We start from the raw sequence: 17,001 nt of genomic DNA on the forward strand, positions 1-17,001 counted from the left end.
TTTAAAAGTATAAATAATGCAAATGTCTCCTTCCGCCACACCCCTGGCAACATTAAAACGTTTAGAATTGCCTAACACAACTCATGTGACGAAGGCCCTCTGTCCCTGCGAGTTTCACCGCCCCAACTAAGTGCTCTCCCTGCAAAACCACGGTCTGTCTCATGTCCTAGAGTGAACCAGGACACTTGCGGATCCCCAGGTCGTCCGGCTGGGGCCAGGGAAGAGGGGCGGAAGCTGGTAAGAGATTCTCGCGAGTTCCCGAATCCACGCGGAAAGTGCGCATGAGGCCGGTCTCTGACGCACTTCCGTGGCGCCGGAACAGAGGCAGGCCGTGGTGGCCCCAAGTCGGTGAGATGGTGGTTACGAGGTCTGCGCGGCCGCAGGCCCGTATCCAAGCTACGACTGCTGAAAGCTCCGGGCAGAAGGTAGGAAACAGCACGGCTCCCTCATTTCTGCTCGCTGCCCCGCAGAATCGCTCTCGAGGAGGTGGGGCGGCGCAAGGGTCCTGGGAGCGTTAGGGGAAGCAGCACACCGGGAGTGTCCGGACTGGCCTGCCGCTGGCTGCTGCTCACCAGACCCGCTGCTGAGCCTGACGCTTCCTCTTCAGTCCTCACTGCAGTCTTTAATGAAGTTCTGATATGGAACAGAGAAGTTAGGTAACTTGTTTTGTGTAGTTCAGCGCTGTAATGCAGATAAACAGCTCGGGCTTTTAAACTTTGCTGTTGACGCTGTACTAAGGGTTAATTTTGACCACCAAGCATGAGCCTAATTTAGCGGGGCTAGAGAGGAGGGCACCTTTTGTGGTGGGGAGGCTGGCGGTGACCCCACAGCACCTCCTTTTGGCGTGGAGGAGGTCTATAGTGATGCCGCCTGGTGGCTTGCAGTGACGCTAGTCCTCCGCTGCCTCAGATTCAGCGATGAAGGAAAACGAGCGTTAATTCACTTACTTATATAAAGGTAAGAGCAGCGATTGATTCTATCGGCGTGTGTTCCTAAATATATCTTTGCTCAGAGTTAATACTCTCCTCATTTCCTCTTCCCCATATGTGTCGAAATGTAGGTCCCCCTAGAATATTTGACTCTTTTGAGTATAAAACTTTTTTCTCCTTTCAGTTATTATTATTAGTGTTAGTGTTTTGCTCACTAAAGTTAGATTCAGGGACTTGGGTGAGGGAAGTGAGGCAGAGCCCTGCAAATTCAGGGGCAGATACAGTATATAAGGTTTTTTTATTTTATTTGTTTAAATAATGGCGGGGGGGGGGTTGTGTTCATCTTGTTTACTGAGTTTTTTATTGGCCTCTTAAAATTTGCTTCTAAGAGGAGTGCCTCATTTACTTTGCCCATGTCCTAGTCCTACCTAAATTAAGTGTGTGTTCTCTGGCTTGCAGAATTCTGCTGAAAGAGCTCAGGAGTATCTAAAAGGCAGGAAGGAATCTCCATCTGATGACCAAAATACTGCTGAATCACAGAGCAATAGGAAACCAAGTCTAATCCCTAAAACCCTTGAAACTGGAAAGAGAAAGAGCAGAACTGCAGGCTCATTACCAGAAATGAACAAACCTTCTACTGATGGAGAGACCTCTGAAGCAGAGTCAAATTGTTCTGTGTTTGAGCTCCAGGATTCCATTTTAAGAGTAACTAGGAGAAGGCAGATCTTAGTGGCACGAGACCCGTTGTCCAGTGCTAAGAAAAGGCTGAAAGTAACTCCAATAAGTGAGTCTCATACTGAAGAAGAAGTCTCTGAAGCGGAATCGCATGTTTCAGGTATTTCTAGAATTGTGCCTTCTACAAGAACCAGAAGAAGTAAGGCTAAATCCCTAACAGATCCAAGCCAAGATTCACATGCAGAAGCTATTTCTGATGCTGAATCATCATGCTCAGATATTTCTACATTTTCCAGAGTTGGAACTAGGAGAACAACAAGGATTATGCAGAGGAAATTACCGGCACAAATGGAGGAGAAAGATACTAAGATTATACCAGAAAATGAAAAGCAAATGATAAATACACCTATGGATTCAGAGGATTCTGATGCCAGACAAACTTCTCATTTACGAGCAAGATCACTTCCTCAGATAAATAAGCCAGATTTCTCTAATAATGAAATCTATAGTGACTTTGATGATTCCTTCCATGAAAAATCAAGAAGAAAATCAAAAATGCAAGAACACCAACATCTTAATAAAACAGAGGAAAAACAGGTCAATGTTGCACCTCTCAAAGAAATAACAAAGCAGAGTTGTAAGAATTTAGATGAAGAAGCCAAAGGAATGATAGATAAGGAAAAAGAAATTAATGAGAAAAATTCTGAGGTGAGTTTTTCTGAACTTCAGGACAATAGACTTCCGCGGTTAGTTTCTCAAAGGCATTCAACTCCCCACAATAACAAAACCACATCAAGGCCCTCAAATCAGAACTGTGAGGCTATTATGAAATCATTAGCTCAAACATTTGCTGTTGTGGAAATAGACAGGTGGACTGAAGAGAGAAAGAGCACCGTAAAAACAAGTGACTTCACATCTAGTAACGGTGATGGTAGTGATGAAGAAGAGTGCACAGTTATAGCTGCCAGTGGAGACGTGAATAAAGAAAGGGATGTAGATTTTGACTGTGATACTGAACTGTACAAGTCTGAGCCCACATCTCAGAATACAGGTGATTCTGTTTTATTACTTCTCAGCAGTGATGAAAGCCAGCAGTCTGACAACAGTGACATTGAAGAGGACACTGTGTGTTTTGTTGAAAATAGTGCACAAAGGGGGTCATTAAATGGAGATTTGGGAAATAAGTCATGTGACAATGCATTGTTTGTAATTGACACAACTCCTGGGTTAAGTGCTGGTAAAAATTTTTACTTGGGTGAGGAAGATAAGGCAGATGAGGGTGCCATTGAGGAAGAAAAGGAAGGGCAGGAAGAGGATGAAAAAAGTGAAGACGAACCATCAGACGAAGACAAAAATAAAGATGATGAGTTTAGTGATGAAGACGACTTACTAAATGACACAAAGTCTAAACTGTAAGTTTTACCTTTATTTTAAAAAGTTTTTGATACATATTTCAAATGGCTAATTTACTGTAAAAATATAAAATATTATAAAGCATGGGAATTGACAGAAGCATTGCCTCGGGCTCTGTATGGGAGAGCTCTTTTTTCCAGCATTTCCCTCTGTGGATGCCATTGTTAGTCATATTTTTCCCACCAATGATAGCTAAAAGTGCTGCTTTTGGTGATAATATTAAAAATCATCTGTCAGGATTTTCCTGCATGATTGTTAATAGCAATATAAAAGGGAAGGAAAATAACTTGTTTTTTTATTATATGTTGATTATAGAGAAATTGAAAAATAAAGCCTGAGAAAAATAATAACCTATAATCCCATCTGTCCACAGTTGAAAAGCATTAATATTTGGGGTTACTTTAGTTTCTTTTCTTCTGTTGTAAATTGTTTTTCCTAAGTATAGGCCCCTGGCAGCAGTGTATCTGAAATACAGGCATCCTTGTAAGGAACTATACATTAATTGGATGCCCAGTGAAGTCAGTCTCAGGCTAGGCTCAGGTATTCTTATTTTTTGAAAGCCACCGTCCTCCTCCCTAGGATAATTCCCATGTACGTTTAGGGTTGAGGATCACTGCCAAAGCACTTCAGTAGAATGATAATCACTTTCCAGTAGAGGTTGGCTATCAGAACTTTCAGCTTTTAGTTTATGTAAATAATTAGAGAAGAAAGTGACTATAAGGCCAAGTGTACTTGTTTATAAAAAGGACCCTTCAGTAAAATAAAGTAGAAGTTTTTATTCCATAAATACAACAGGATCCCAGGCCACCTGCAGGAGAGTCTAATTTGTTAGGTCTGGGATATGACATATTTTTAAAAAGCTCCAGTGGGAAATATGGATGCTCATCACTGTTTAAAACTTTTTTAATTTAGAGGCACTACCAAATACTTCTGATTACCTGGAAGAATATTCTAAGTTTGGATAACTTGGAAGTTCAGAGTAGAAGAACCTGTTTTTCTGACTGTTTTTAGAGATGGAAGTGTGTACATTTAGGAGCTCACTACCTATATATGAAGTTGAGCCAAATTGCCAGATGCATCTTCTCTTCTTTTCTGTAATTCTTTTTTAATAAAAGTCCTGTTGTGAAATCTATTGACATCTTATATGGCCTTCATCCTCTTAAAGATAATCTGGGGAATAAATTTGGATGTGCTCAAAAAAGCTTTTTTGTTTAATTCATTATTCATCCCAGAATTTCTTTTTTCTTTTTAAAGGTTTTATTTATTTGTTTTTAGAGAGAGGGGAAGAGAGGGAGAAAGAGGGAGAGAAACATCAATGTGTGGTTGCCTGTCACGTGGCCACCACTGAGGACCTGGCCCGCAACCCAGGCATGTTCCCTGACTGGGAACTGAACCAACAAACCTTTAGTTCGCAGCCCACGCTCAATCCACTGAGCCACACCAGCCAGGGCTCATCTCAGAATTTCTTTCTTAATGACTTTAACTAGATTTAAACTGTGTATTTGTTTAGTTTTTCAGAATTTAATTATAAAAATAAGGATTTTAAAATTTGTCATTGACAATAAAAGGGAAGAAAAGAAAAAATCAATTTTAAAATAGTCTCAGTTGTTTTCATTTTGATTTAATTACTTGATTTTTAAGTGATCATTTCTCTTTCAGTCTGAAGTTGACCAGCAGCAGCATAGACACTGGTCTGAGTATCAAGCAATTGGGTGGTTTGTATATAAATTTTAATGCAGACAAACTACAATCAAACAAGAAAACCCTAACACAGATCAAGGAGAAAAAGAAAAATGAGGTAAGTTGCATGACATGTCCTAGAGGCATCCATGGAACTAGCCAGTTACTTATAGAAATGATTAGACCTTGGTGAGAGACTGATTTTCCTATAGTGAAGTCACATCAGCCTCCTGTGCTCCTTTCCTCCCCTGCTCTCCAGAACAGTTGTTTCTTGTTTTTATAAAGTCCTAGCTGTAAAAGATGACACTTGAGAAAATAAAGTAATACAGGACGAGTGTTCTTCTTGCACCTACCAGTTATGATCCCAAGGATTGTATTTTTTTTTTTCCTTTTTTACCATACTTTTAGTTCTTCACTGTTCTGGATTGTGAGACCAGAACAGTTAAGAATCTGATTTCTATGGTGAGAATCTGAAAGCTGTGAGTGCCCGCCTCCCCCAGCAGGATAAAGTGCACACAGACATAAAATTGTACATTTAATTTCAGAAGGAAATTAACAGGGTAGGTCACTCATCCAGCACCTAGCTTTAGCTGCCCCTTTACACAGCTTCTTCCCACATCTGTATTTTCTAGACTTGCTCCCTGTTCGAGTCTTTTCTTCAGGTCTTTAAATGCAGGTGCCTGTTTTCTGTTCCTTCATATGTGTTCAGGCACTTGACCTCACTAATTGCCCTACTTCTGTTCTCTGCCTGAACCAGCTCCTCCTTTTTGTGTTCTCTGTCCTGGTTAATGTTTTACAGTCACCAAGCCTTGGCTACAATGCTTCTTACGTACTTTCTGCTCCTTTTCACCCCACTGTCCCAGGCTCGTGCAGGCCTGTATTTTCATCTAGACTACAGCAGTAGCCTCCTTCCTCTTTGTTCATCATGCTGTTCTCCACACTCTTGCTAGATTTTCTAAAAATGTAATCCAACCATAATACTCTTTTTTTAAGATTTTATTTATTTATTTTTAGGGAGAGGGGAAGGGAGGGAGAAAGAGAGGGGGAGAGACATCAGTGTGTAGTTGCCTCTCATGCATCTCTAATGAGGGACCTGGCCTACAACCCAGGCATGTGCCCTGACTAGGAGTCAAACCGGCGATCTTTAGGTTCACAGGCCAGCACTGAGTACACTGAACCACACCAGTCAGGGCCTGACCATACTCTCTTAAGTCCTTCAGTGGTTCCTCAAAGCCTTCAAAATGCCTCTGTTCCTCTAGCCCTATCCAACTCTGTTCTCACCCTTGAGACTGCTACAGTCCTGAACACAGCCTGCTCTTTCCCAGGCCGATGCAGAGATCATAGGTCACTGTCTTTGGAAAACATTCTTTGACCCTAGTCCTCCCCCCCACCTCCTTTGTGCTTCTGCAACACCCAGTATCAGTCGGACTCATTATTAATCGTAGTATAATGATTATTTTACTGAATTTTATCTTTGTATTCCTAAAACAGGATTTTTCAACCTCTGCAATATTTATGTTTTAGGCTGCATAATTCTTTGTTGTGGGAGGGTGTCTGTACATTGTAGGATATTTAGCAACAGCCCTGGCCTCTACCCACTAGGTGGGAATAGCGTCCACCCTCCCCACCACCCACCACCCCCCCAAAAATGCCTTCAGATATTGCCATTTGCTCCCAATTGAGAACCACTGTCCTAAACCCTGGTATGGTGCTTAACACACAACAAGCTCTTAGTCTGTTAAACGTCATGCTCTCTTTTCTCAGTGATGGGAAAGTCTAGACTGCTACTGTACTACCCAGAAACTTCTAAGTCTGAACCTGAATTGGGGATGTCTCAGTTGATAACGTCAAATGTTACTGACCAAATTTATATTGCTGTATTCCTGTTGAATTATTTTGTGGACTAAGCAGTAGTTTCTTTACTTCTTGCACTGGGAGAATGACTAATTACCCTGAGGCTTCTTTGAGCCACAGAAATGGTATTATGACAATATTTAATCACTCTAAGCAAGTAAGTAACAAAATGCTGAAGTAAATTAGGAAAAGATGAACAGATTTGACTGAACACAAATTTCAAACTTAAGCAATTAAGCCTTCAGTGTTATGGCTCGATTGGGTGTCGGCTTGCAAAACAAAAGGTCACTGGTTTGATTCCTGTCAGGGTACAGGCCTGGGTTGTGGGTTTGGTTCCTTGTTGGGATGCGTACAGGAGGCAACTAGTTGGTGTTTGTTACGTCCATGTTTCTCTCCCTTTCTTTCTCCCCCTTTCTCCCTCCCTTCCCTTCTCTCTAATAAATAAAATCTTTAAAAAATGTAAGTGATTAAAAACACCTTAACAAAGACAAGTAAAAGACCACAGATTAATATCAAGATACAAAATACATTTTTACAAATAAATAAGAACACAACCCTATTTAAAAATTAAGAAGCACCCAGAAAAGTACAAATATTCCCACGGAAGAGGACTTTGTGTGTAAAGATGATGAACAGCAAATGAAAATAGCCAAAAGACACCACTGATAACATAAAAAACATAACACCCTGTGTTGGTGGCAATATAGAGAAAAGGGCCATGATTAACTGTTGGTAGGAGTTTATATTATTTAAATGCAAGGAAATTTACCATTACCTATAAAAATTTTAAATGACACATTTTTTAATCTGTTTTACAGAAATAATCACAAGTGTGCATAGGTGATGTTTACAATATTTAAGGGAAAAAAGTTTAATGGAGACAAAGTAAATGTCAGAAGAAAAACCGGTGTATGATAGCTATTAATAAGAAAGCTGTTGATCTATGTATAAATTGACATTGAAAGATCATCCAAGATACATTGAATTGCAGACAGCAGATTTGTCTAGATGGAATTGTCTCATTGGTATAACATAAAAAGTATGTATTGTTGAGTCAAAATCTATATTGCTGTACTTATCAATAGTTTAGACAGTCTTCTTAGATTATAAGCTGTTTTGCCAACATCAAAAAAAAACTAAAATCTGGCCAGGTTTTTCTCAGGGACTTCAAGAGCCATGTGGCACTGTTCCCATTTTCCACATATTCCAGTTGTTTGGTGCAGGTGGCTGTTTGCAGACCAATACATGCAAATGGACACGATGTAACTCTGATGTGTGCAGATTCAGATCAGTAAAAGAAATTTGAGCTGGTGATTGATTTTCTAGATCTCCTAAAGTAATCCTTTGCCTCCTAAAACCTTTTTTTTTTTTTAGATTTTTATTTACTTATTTTTAGAGAAAGGTGAAGGGAGAAAGGAAAAGAAACATCAGTGAGTGAGAAACATCCATCGGTGGCATGTCATGCGCACCCCACCTGGGGACCAGGCCCGCAACCCAGGCATGTGCTCTGACTTGGAATGAAACCAGGCAACCTTTTACTTTGCGGGACAAGGCTCAACCGGCTAAGCCACACCGGTCAGGGCTCCTAAAACATTTTTACTGTAATACAATTTACAAATTTAAGGACAAGGAAAACTTCACAGTAGTATGTCTGTGTATAAAGAGGGTTAATATATTTGGAATAGTCTTCAGTCTGATCTTTTTTCAACAAAAAATATGTTGAGAAAGTTATGTGACATTCTGAAATTTTAAAAACAATTCAATATTTTTATAGATTATGCAGAAAGCCATCATTACTCCTGATTTTGAAAAAAACTACTGTGTCCCACCATATCGTGAATCGAAGTATCAACTTCAAAAGAAACGCAGAGTAAGTACAATGACTCTCATCATTTAGAATGTTGTAGGTGTATATGAATATGCTGTGTTCAGCTCATAATACAACCTGGTTATACAATTAAAAAGTATATGTATTTTCAAAGAAAATTGTCACAAGATTCCCAAGGGCCCATAAAATAGGGTTCTGTAGACATGTTTTATATGGATTTTCACAAAGTGAAACTGCACTGAGTGGTACACATAGATACAACTTTTTTTCCCCTTTAAAAATAGTGACAGTCACCATTTAAAGTCACTGCCCATACTTCTTGGCTTATCAGTACTGTTCTGTAAAGGCTAGAGCAGCTCTTGTTTGTTGCATGCTGTTGTAGGGAACTTAATGTAGCCAGCTCAAAACCTGGTCTGTTTAGTCTGCCAAATGAGAGGATAGAAACTCTTTTCTTTAGTAAAACATAGGGATTGCTTCCATCTGGCATTTCAACTAATACGCATAAAGAAGCTATCAAGAGAGTTTGGAGGAAATTTGAGGAAGGTACTCTAATAATGTCTTGTCACTAATATAAAGCACCCTGGCACATGGTAGATACTTCATAGCATTGGTTGTATGAAGGGAACAGAATATAAAATCGAGCAAATTACTTGCTAGGAGTTTTTAAAAGAATAGATTTTTTAAAAAAGAAATAATGCAAGTTTCTGGACTGTTGGAGTGAATGACTTTGAGATACCTCGGTAACTGCATAGAATTGTTAATGTTTACATAGCAGCTTCAGAGGTAAAAATGTTTTTATACATTATCTCTTATGTAGGCTATTTTAGACAATAGAAATTAAAGCTGTGGGTTATTCTCCCAGCAAATCAGCAATTCTTACTAAAATACAAAGTTGAATTTAAAGGATCTCTCATTTATGAAACTGCTAGTGCTTTACCTAATTTACCAGAGAAAGCACTTTTTTGTTGTTTCATTCCTTAATGAAAGATGAATCTGAAGATTAATACATTCTGTAAAGTAACTTCATTTGTTATGAATTAATGAAATTGTATGTACAATTTTGGGGGAAATAGGTATAGTTTATATACTGTTTATTGAAGTTAGAATTTTCTGTTTGTTTTTGAAATCTGAATTTCAGAAAGAGCGACAAAAAACAGCAGGTGATGGCTGGTTTGGTATGAAAGCTCCAGAATTGACAGACGAACTGAAAAATGATCTCAAAGCACTGAAGATGAGAGCTGGCATGGACCCAAAAAGGTTTTACAAGAAAAACGACAGGGATGGCTTCCCTAAGTACTTCCAGGTATGAAGCAAACGGAATAATGATGGTGATGTTCTGTGGATTTTAGCTTGGGAAGGAAGCACTGTACTGTGATCTTTCTGTTTACTCTTAAAATAGATGAATATTTACAAAGCATATCTGCTCAGGCAATACAATAATGGGCAGACCCCAATTCAGGCAGCCACCAGCTCGTAATGACTTCCCATACAGAGAGACAGTGTTGCAGATGGTAACTGGGTTCACTGGTCAACTCTCTTAAGAGTTAGGGAACCTATAAAATGGCTGTTCCATCTATCACTACTATTAGCCTAACAGCAAGGATTCTTACAGATGGACAACAAAAGCAGGACTCATTTGCACCATCTCTTTTCAGGGTAGAGGGGTATCCCCAGGCAAATTCTGAAAATAAGTTAAAAATTGGTTTTCAAAGTGTTTTCCGGTGAAGTCCAGTGGAGTCATCCTCTGGGAGCCCTCAAGTTCATTTTGTTTCTCTTGACTGCCTTTCATGTCACTCATCTGGGTTATTGTAATGATCCTTTGCCTTCAGGTCTGCTCTCCCTTCTAAGTCCGTCCTCCACATGTAACCAGACATCTGTTCTTTAAAACAGGTGTGGCAGGGGCAGTCAGTCCAGGATACACCTCTGTTAAATGGTATCACAGATGTTGTTCAGTGGTACTTTCAACAGTTCTTTGTGACGTATAGGGTAGAGTGTTTACCCTTTGATGTGGCCCTTCACAGTCACAGTAGGCACCCAGATTGGGTCACCAACCCCAGCTTTGTCACGGATTGTAGTTGGCATTTGACTTTGCATGTGTTTGGCCCTGCCATGTATGCTTGGTGGAATTTTACTCATACCAACCCAAGCTAACAGTCATCTTTTGTGAAACCTTTATCTCTCTTAGACAGAATTGGTCACGTCGTTTTTAGAGCATCTGAAATGTTTTGTTCAGCATAATATTCTGTTATGTTTCTTTGTTTGTTTAAAGATTTTATTTTTAGACAGGGAAAAGGAGGGAGAAAGAGATGGAGAGAAACATCAGTGTGGGGTTGCCACTCGTGTGCCCCCAACTGGGGACCTGACCTGCAACACAGGCATGTGCCCTGACTGGGAATTAAACTGGCAACCCTTTGGTTTGCAGGCCGGTGTTCAGTCCACTAACCCACACTAGCCGGGGCATTATGTTGTGTTTTAATTGTTTGGTTACCTGTCTGTGGATCTTCCTTTTAAGACTATGGACTACTCACTGCCAAGGATCATTACCTTTGTTTTCCTATACGTAGGACAGTGCCTGGCACATAGTAGACACTCAGTGCAGTTTACTTGGTTGAATGTATGTACTAATGCAGAGTGGTCAATAAGAAGGTTCTAATCTGGCAGCATTTATTATAATCTAGGAAGTCAAATAGGTGTGTAGTAGAATTTTTGTGTCAGTTTCATTAAATTGGGAAGCTAAAACGAGAGTTTATCCTACTTTTTCCCTCTGGTTACATTATTTATTCATCAAGAATTTACTGTCTGGCACCAAATTTTATAAAAGGAAATCTGGATTATAAACTGATGAAGAAATGTTTTAGGACCTAATATAGATTGACTAGGTGATTTATTTTTGCTTTTAAAATGGCAAAATTAACTTTAATATTGGTGTAATATACACTTAAGTTTTCATGCCTTTCAATAAGTACACTTTCTTAGAGCTACTCTGAAATAGGAAAGCAATGTGGCACACAGGTATTGAATGACCTATTACAATCACCTCTTCACAGATTGGAACCATCGTTGACAATCCAGCTGACTTCTACCATTCACGGATTCCCAAGAAACAAAGAAAGAAAACTATTGTGGAAGAACTGCTGGCTGATTCTGAGTTCAGAAGGTAGAGTCTATGTTTCACTTTATAATACATATGCTTTCCTTTAGAATATGCATAAACTTTTAAAATTTCAGATAACTTTTAAATACTTTAGCACACTTTCTCAACAGCAGCACTACTTACATTTCGGATGGGATAATTCCTTATTGGAGGAGACTTTCATGTGCATAGTAGGCTGTTTAGAAGCATCCTTGGCCTCTGTCCCCACCATACACCAGCAGCAACCACCATTCAGGACAATCCAAAATGTCTTCAGACATTTTCAGATGTTCCCTGCAGGGTATAAGCATTCCCAGGTTAGAGCAACTGCTTTAGAGAGAAGCTGAAAAATATTTGACAGACTAGAGGAGAATGAGCCTGCAGGGGAGTGTGGGAAAGAATAGCAAGGGGATATTGAGAAAACCAGAAAAGCACAATGTCATAGTAGTCAAGAAAAGAGAATGTTTTAAACAGGTATAAGCCAGTGAGAGTGGTTAACAAGAAATGCTGCTGGGATATCAAATGAAATAAATAAAAACTTCTTGGGGATTTAGTTACAGTGACTTTGGCAGGAGTTTTAGGGGAATGATGGGAAGGAAAACTGGAGAATGAGTTGAAAATGAAGAAACGGACACAACTCTTTGAAAAAGTTCTGTTGTGAAGAGGAAGGGAGAGGCACGGCTAGCAGATAAGGACTTTTTAAGACTTTAAGACGGGAGTAATCTGAGTGTGTTGAAATGTCCTTGAAGCAGCTACATATATATTATAGGAGATTTAAAAGTATACCTCATATAGAAACCTCTGCTAAAAGTTCCAGATTGGTTTAATAGCAAAACTAAAAATATTTATCAAGGGTTCTAAAAATAATGTAGATTGTAGGTATGGAAAACAAATTTAGCTCAAAATGTTATATAAGCTATTAAATGAGTCTGGGTAATGGTAAAAATTTAGAAATAAGCACTATCAACATTGCTCTGATTTGTGAGATTGCCTTCATCAAGATTACAAAATGTAGGTCAGTTTTATCCACAACATACAGTTAACACTTAGGTAAGTGTTACGACACTAAAAAACACCTTAGAATAAGGAAGTTGAGGCAATAGACTAGAAATGCAGTAGCCTGAAACTCAGACTTGCAGGTCAGAGGTTGTCGTATCAGGTCATTGTTTCTCATACCTGTCACTGAACACCACTTTCACAGTCTTGCACAGTTACTTGTATACTACTGCCTACTTTATTCTAAAAAGGAAGGAGACTTTATTGCTACTGTGAGTTTGTTAATATTTTCCTAAATACATTAAGATAAACTACATTACTTAAAAAGAATATTGTCCTATTCTTTATATGCCGAAATATGTGAAACACTCTGCGAGCCCATCACCTCACGGAAAGTTTTAATCAGTCCCCTCTGCAACTGGCTCAAGGTTTTCTCTGACCACTTTGGGACAGCAAACTTCTCCGAATGTATTTAATGCATCAGATACTCATTAGGAGGAATGCTCTGGGACAGAAGAAAATGCTTTTCTGCGTTATACGTAGTTTTGTATTTTGTTTCCTTTTTAATCCAACCTTAGGTTTGTTAGAAAGTCTGTGTAAACTGTGCTCTTGGGATTGAGTGAGCTATAAAGTTAAAGAGTTTAAATCAGGGGTTCCCATCCCTGGGGCCGCTGACCAGTATCAGTCTGTGGCCTGTCAGGAACTGGGTCGCACAGCAGGAGGTGAGCTTGAATGTAATGCACTTGGATCATCCTGAAATTGGTCCCTGGTGCAAAAAAAGTTGGGGACTGCCAGTTTAAATAACTTCTGCTTTAAAGAGAATTTTAGCTAATCCTCAGCTTTAGTAATGTGGTAACAGACTTAAGTAACACAGTGGATGTGCTCAACAGAGGAGGTACATGTCTTAGAGAATTTTTTAACGTTTCATAATTGTTGACTGACAGCCCTTTTGTTGAAGCTGTAGCTACTACAGCTTTTTTTTTTTTTTGGCAGTAAATTGTGCTTTTGTGTTTCTAAAGCCCAATGGAGAAATATAGTCTATAGCAGCAATTCTCTGAAGATGCTTTTAAACTCTGAAGAATTATTGAAGACCTAAAGAACTTTTGTGGGTTACATTGATCAATATTTATCATAATAGATATTAGAATTAAGAAACTAAAAATATTCATTAATTCATTTTAAAATAATAACAAACCCATTATACATTAACGTTTTTATGAACAAAACAAATTAAATTTCTTTAATGTCTGGCTTAAACTTGGAGCCTCATATGTGCTTCTGCATCAGTCTGCTGTGACACTGCACATTGTGTAGCCTCTGGAAAGCTCTGCTGCACACTGGTGAGACGACAGCAGGTGTGAAAGGGCCAAGAGCATTGTCGAATTCTTGTAGTGTTACCTAACGGACCCCTGGAAGGGTCTTATTCCCAGGCCACACTTCAAAAACAATGGGTCTATGACATATTTTTAAGGTTCTAAAAAGTTTATTACGTGTTTTCAGGTAAGTGTAAACTTTCTGTTTTGCTTAGTCCTGCTTTAACATTTTTAACTCACAGAAATAATTTTAAAGCATTTGATATTAGCTGGATGTTAGAACAAGAGTTTCTGGTGACTGCATATGTACAGAAGCTTCCCTCTACAGTTGTGTTTCTTCATTAGACTGGAAGCCTCACGAGGGCAGGGGCTTTGGCTGTCTGGTGCAGTCCCCTGTCATCAGCTCCTGGCATGGCACCCTACACATGGGAACTTAGCGTAGTAATGATGAATAGATGGTAAAAATGAAAAAAATTGAGATTTAAAATTAGCGAGCACTACCTCTCCAAAATGTTTTATTAACATCTAATAATGTCCAGTGTGTCATACTTCAGAACTTAAAGGTTTGGTTTTTATTTTTAGATATAACCGAAGGAAGTACTCAGAGATCATGGCTGAAAAGGTAGCAAATGCAGCAGGAAAGAAGTTTCGAAAGAAGAAGAAATTTCGCAATTAAGATTCATCAAGCAAACCATAGTATTTTACATCTCCCCTTTATTTATTTACTAAAGGTGTTTTTGAAAACTACTCCATCACAAAAAACTAATGTAGACTGGCCCTGTTTGTTTATAGGGATTTCTGTTTGGAAAAGTTGGTTTGAGAGAAAAATTTAATTTTCCAAATTAAATTTGGAAAACAAATTTAATTGACATTTTTGTAAAGTTTTCAATATTTAGTTATTTAAAGAAAATTGAGTTAATATTGTAATTAGCAGTATTTTAAATAAAGATGTAGGTAGGGGTGTGTGAGTATGTGTGTGTATGTAGTGGGAGATGGTAGGTGGGAGACGGTAGGCGGGAAATGCCCTTTTGTCAGCTGTGCATTCCAGTCCAGGAAACAAGGTACAGGGATCTGCTTGGGGTCAGTATAATAGTTATAGTTGAAACCAAAGGCATGGTACAAAATGACTTAAAAAGCATTGAAGAAAGTTTGGGTGAAAGCTGATGAAAAAAGGACCTTCAAAATACCTTAACACCTTGAACAATTTCTAAAAAAGTCTTATTTCAAAATGTTTTTAAGACAGCGTATTTAAAAATGCCTGTGACACAGCTAGTTTTTTAAGGGAGGAAATCAGGAAAAGGAAAGTGAGAATGGAAGAAATTAGATGAAGCCGGGGTGAAAGTTAATAAAACAATTCTGTGAGACTTCCACAGTTGATAAAGGTGGGCCCCAAGTTTTCTAGCATCTAAGACAAAAATTACTTCCATGTCAGTGTTGTGCCATAAGATAACACTACTTTAGAGACATTTTACATTAAGACCCAACAAAATGCCCCGGGTCCTCCCCATAACAAGGATGTCAGGTGAGAAGCAATACTTGGCTATCCAGAGGATAAATGGCAAGGTTTTTAAGAAAAGGAAGAGAGGGGTAGGGACAGAGGCTGTATAGAAAAGTTCAAGAAAACCTTGAGTAAGGTTTTGGGGTGAATTCAGGGATCCCACTCTTGAAATGAGCAAATTGGAAGAAAACAAGCTCATGAAAAAAATAATTCAAACTTTCAAGCAATGACAACTATTTTTCAAATAACAGTAACATTTTATTAAAAGTTTTTAGTAAGGCTTAAAACAAAAACTGTTTTTTGGGTAACAAATTCCCCAAGCATCTGACTGACTAAAATGTAAAACTCGTCCCGTTAACACAATTTAGGTAACCTGAGGTAAACTATGAGGTGGGTGCTGCTAATTATCCTCGTTTTGTAAGTGAAGAAAGGCACAGACAGGTTAAGTGACCTGGCCAAGGTCAGAGAGCTAGTAAGTATGATGCTTTCTGTCACTTATTTTGGCCTCGCCCTATAGCTATCTGCACACCTTTTTCAGCATCACCAGCAGAAACTGTTGAACTTGTCCATTTAGGACAGTTACAGAACACAGGATTTTTAGCTGAGACTGTGGCCCTCTGTTGGGGAGCTGTGATTCCCTCCCTTTCATGTGATGCGGCTGCAAGTGCCCTTCAAAGAAGAGTGAGTTTAGAGTAGTGCTCTGTCCCTTTATCTTCTCCCCACTAACTTGCATGTTGACCTGATGGCAGAAGCAATCCTGGAACATGATGTGGGAGCTGCGTTTTTTAAGGAAGAAACAATGAGGAGGAGCCTCTATCCTCATGATGAAGTAGCTGTCATTCCCTGGACTTGCATATGAGAGAAAAGAAACCTCTAGCCAAATCCACTGCTGTTTTGAGTTTCCTGTCACTCAGTCAGAGCCAATCCTAATGGACTCACCAATCCATGGCTCTCTGTCCCTCACCAGGATGAACTCGAAGAAAATGCAACTGATTTCAGTTTTTCCTTCCAATATAGTTCCTTGCACAAAGCCAGTACTCAAAAAATAGGCATCAAATTGAAGGTGAATGAAGATATAGATATATATATATACACACACATATGCCATGTATTTACATGTACCATGTATGTTTTCTGCTTTTATTGAAATACATTTTCTGGGCAGTGCCCACTACCTACCTCAGCATAGCCTCTTTGGTACTGAAAGCTGGAGAATAAAAAACCAGAAAAAAATAAGCCTGGATATTTCTGATTGCACAGTACATGAACCAAAGGCATTTGGTACACAAGAACTATGGGACATTGGGTGTAAGATGGGGGCTGGGGGTGGCAAAAGCTTGACCCAGGAACCTCAGGGAACTGGGCATGGGCTGCTACAGGTGAAGTGGCCAGTAATCAAGGCCAGCATCTCCGAGGTGCCACTCAGTACCACCTAATGGGATCTAGAAAGTCCCAGATCAGCAGGAAGTGGAAATGAAACCACTCCTGGCCCCTGGTCTTGAGTCTGTACTGGCCACAAGTGGCAATAAGATGGAACGTCTCCACCCTTCGTAGCAGGTCCCACTTTGTCAATACCTTTCTGGAATCCTGGGTGTGCAGCAGAGCTGTAAAGAGAGCACAAAGAAAATAGGTCCTCAAATGAGCGCCTTTGATTTTCCCTTCACCTTCATGCTTTTCTCTCT

The 17,001-nt window shown here is 39.3% G+C and overlaps 1 protein-coding gene across 1 annotated transcript; it reads left to right on the plus strand.

Annotated features, from left to right (window-relative positions):
- Nucleotides 1-268: 268 nt before the first annotated feature.
- On the plus strand, nt 269-16,555 carry DNTTIP2 (deoxynucleotidyltransferase terminal interacting protein 2). The gene is made up of 7 exons (XM_045847128.1): nt 269-425; nt 1,389-3,016; nt 4,677-4,815; nt 8,326-8,421; nt 9,518-9,682; nt 11,427-11,536; nt 14,404-16,555. Exons 1-7 carry the CDS (start codon nt 282-284, stop codon nt 14,495-14,497), a joined length of 2,376 nt encoding a protein of 791 aa, XP_045703084.1. The 5' UTR covers nt 269-281; the 3' UTR covers nt 14,498-16,555.
- The last annotated feature ends 446 nt before the right edge of the window (nt 16,556-17,001 follow it).

Source organism: Phyllostomus hastatus, unplaced genomic scaffold, assembly GCF_019186645.2.
Source record: "Phyllostomus hastatus isolate PE091 unplaced genomic scaffold, TTU_PhHast_1.1 phas_contig_524, whole genome shotgun sequence".
In the NCBI taxonomy this organism is placed as follows: Eukaryota; Metazoa; Chordata; class Mammalia; order Chiroptera; family Phyllostomidae; genus Phyllostomus; species Phyllostomus hastatus.

Excerpts from the sequence above, each read along its gene's own strand:
- DNTTIP2 (XM_045847128.1), top strand. The coding sequence starts at position 282 with ATGAGGCCGGTCTCTGACGCACTTCCGTGGCGCCGGAACAGAGGCAGG. Across the intron at positions 4,816-8,325 it reads AGGAGAAAAAGAAAAATGAG|ATTATGCAGAAAGCCATCAT; the intron begins GTAAGTTGCATG and ends ATATTTTTATAG. Across the intron at positions 11,537-14,403 it reads GCTGATTCTGAGTTCAGAAG|ATATAACCGAAGGAAGTACT; the intron begins GTAGAGTCTATG and ends TTTTATTTTTAG.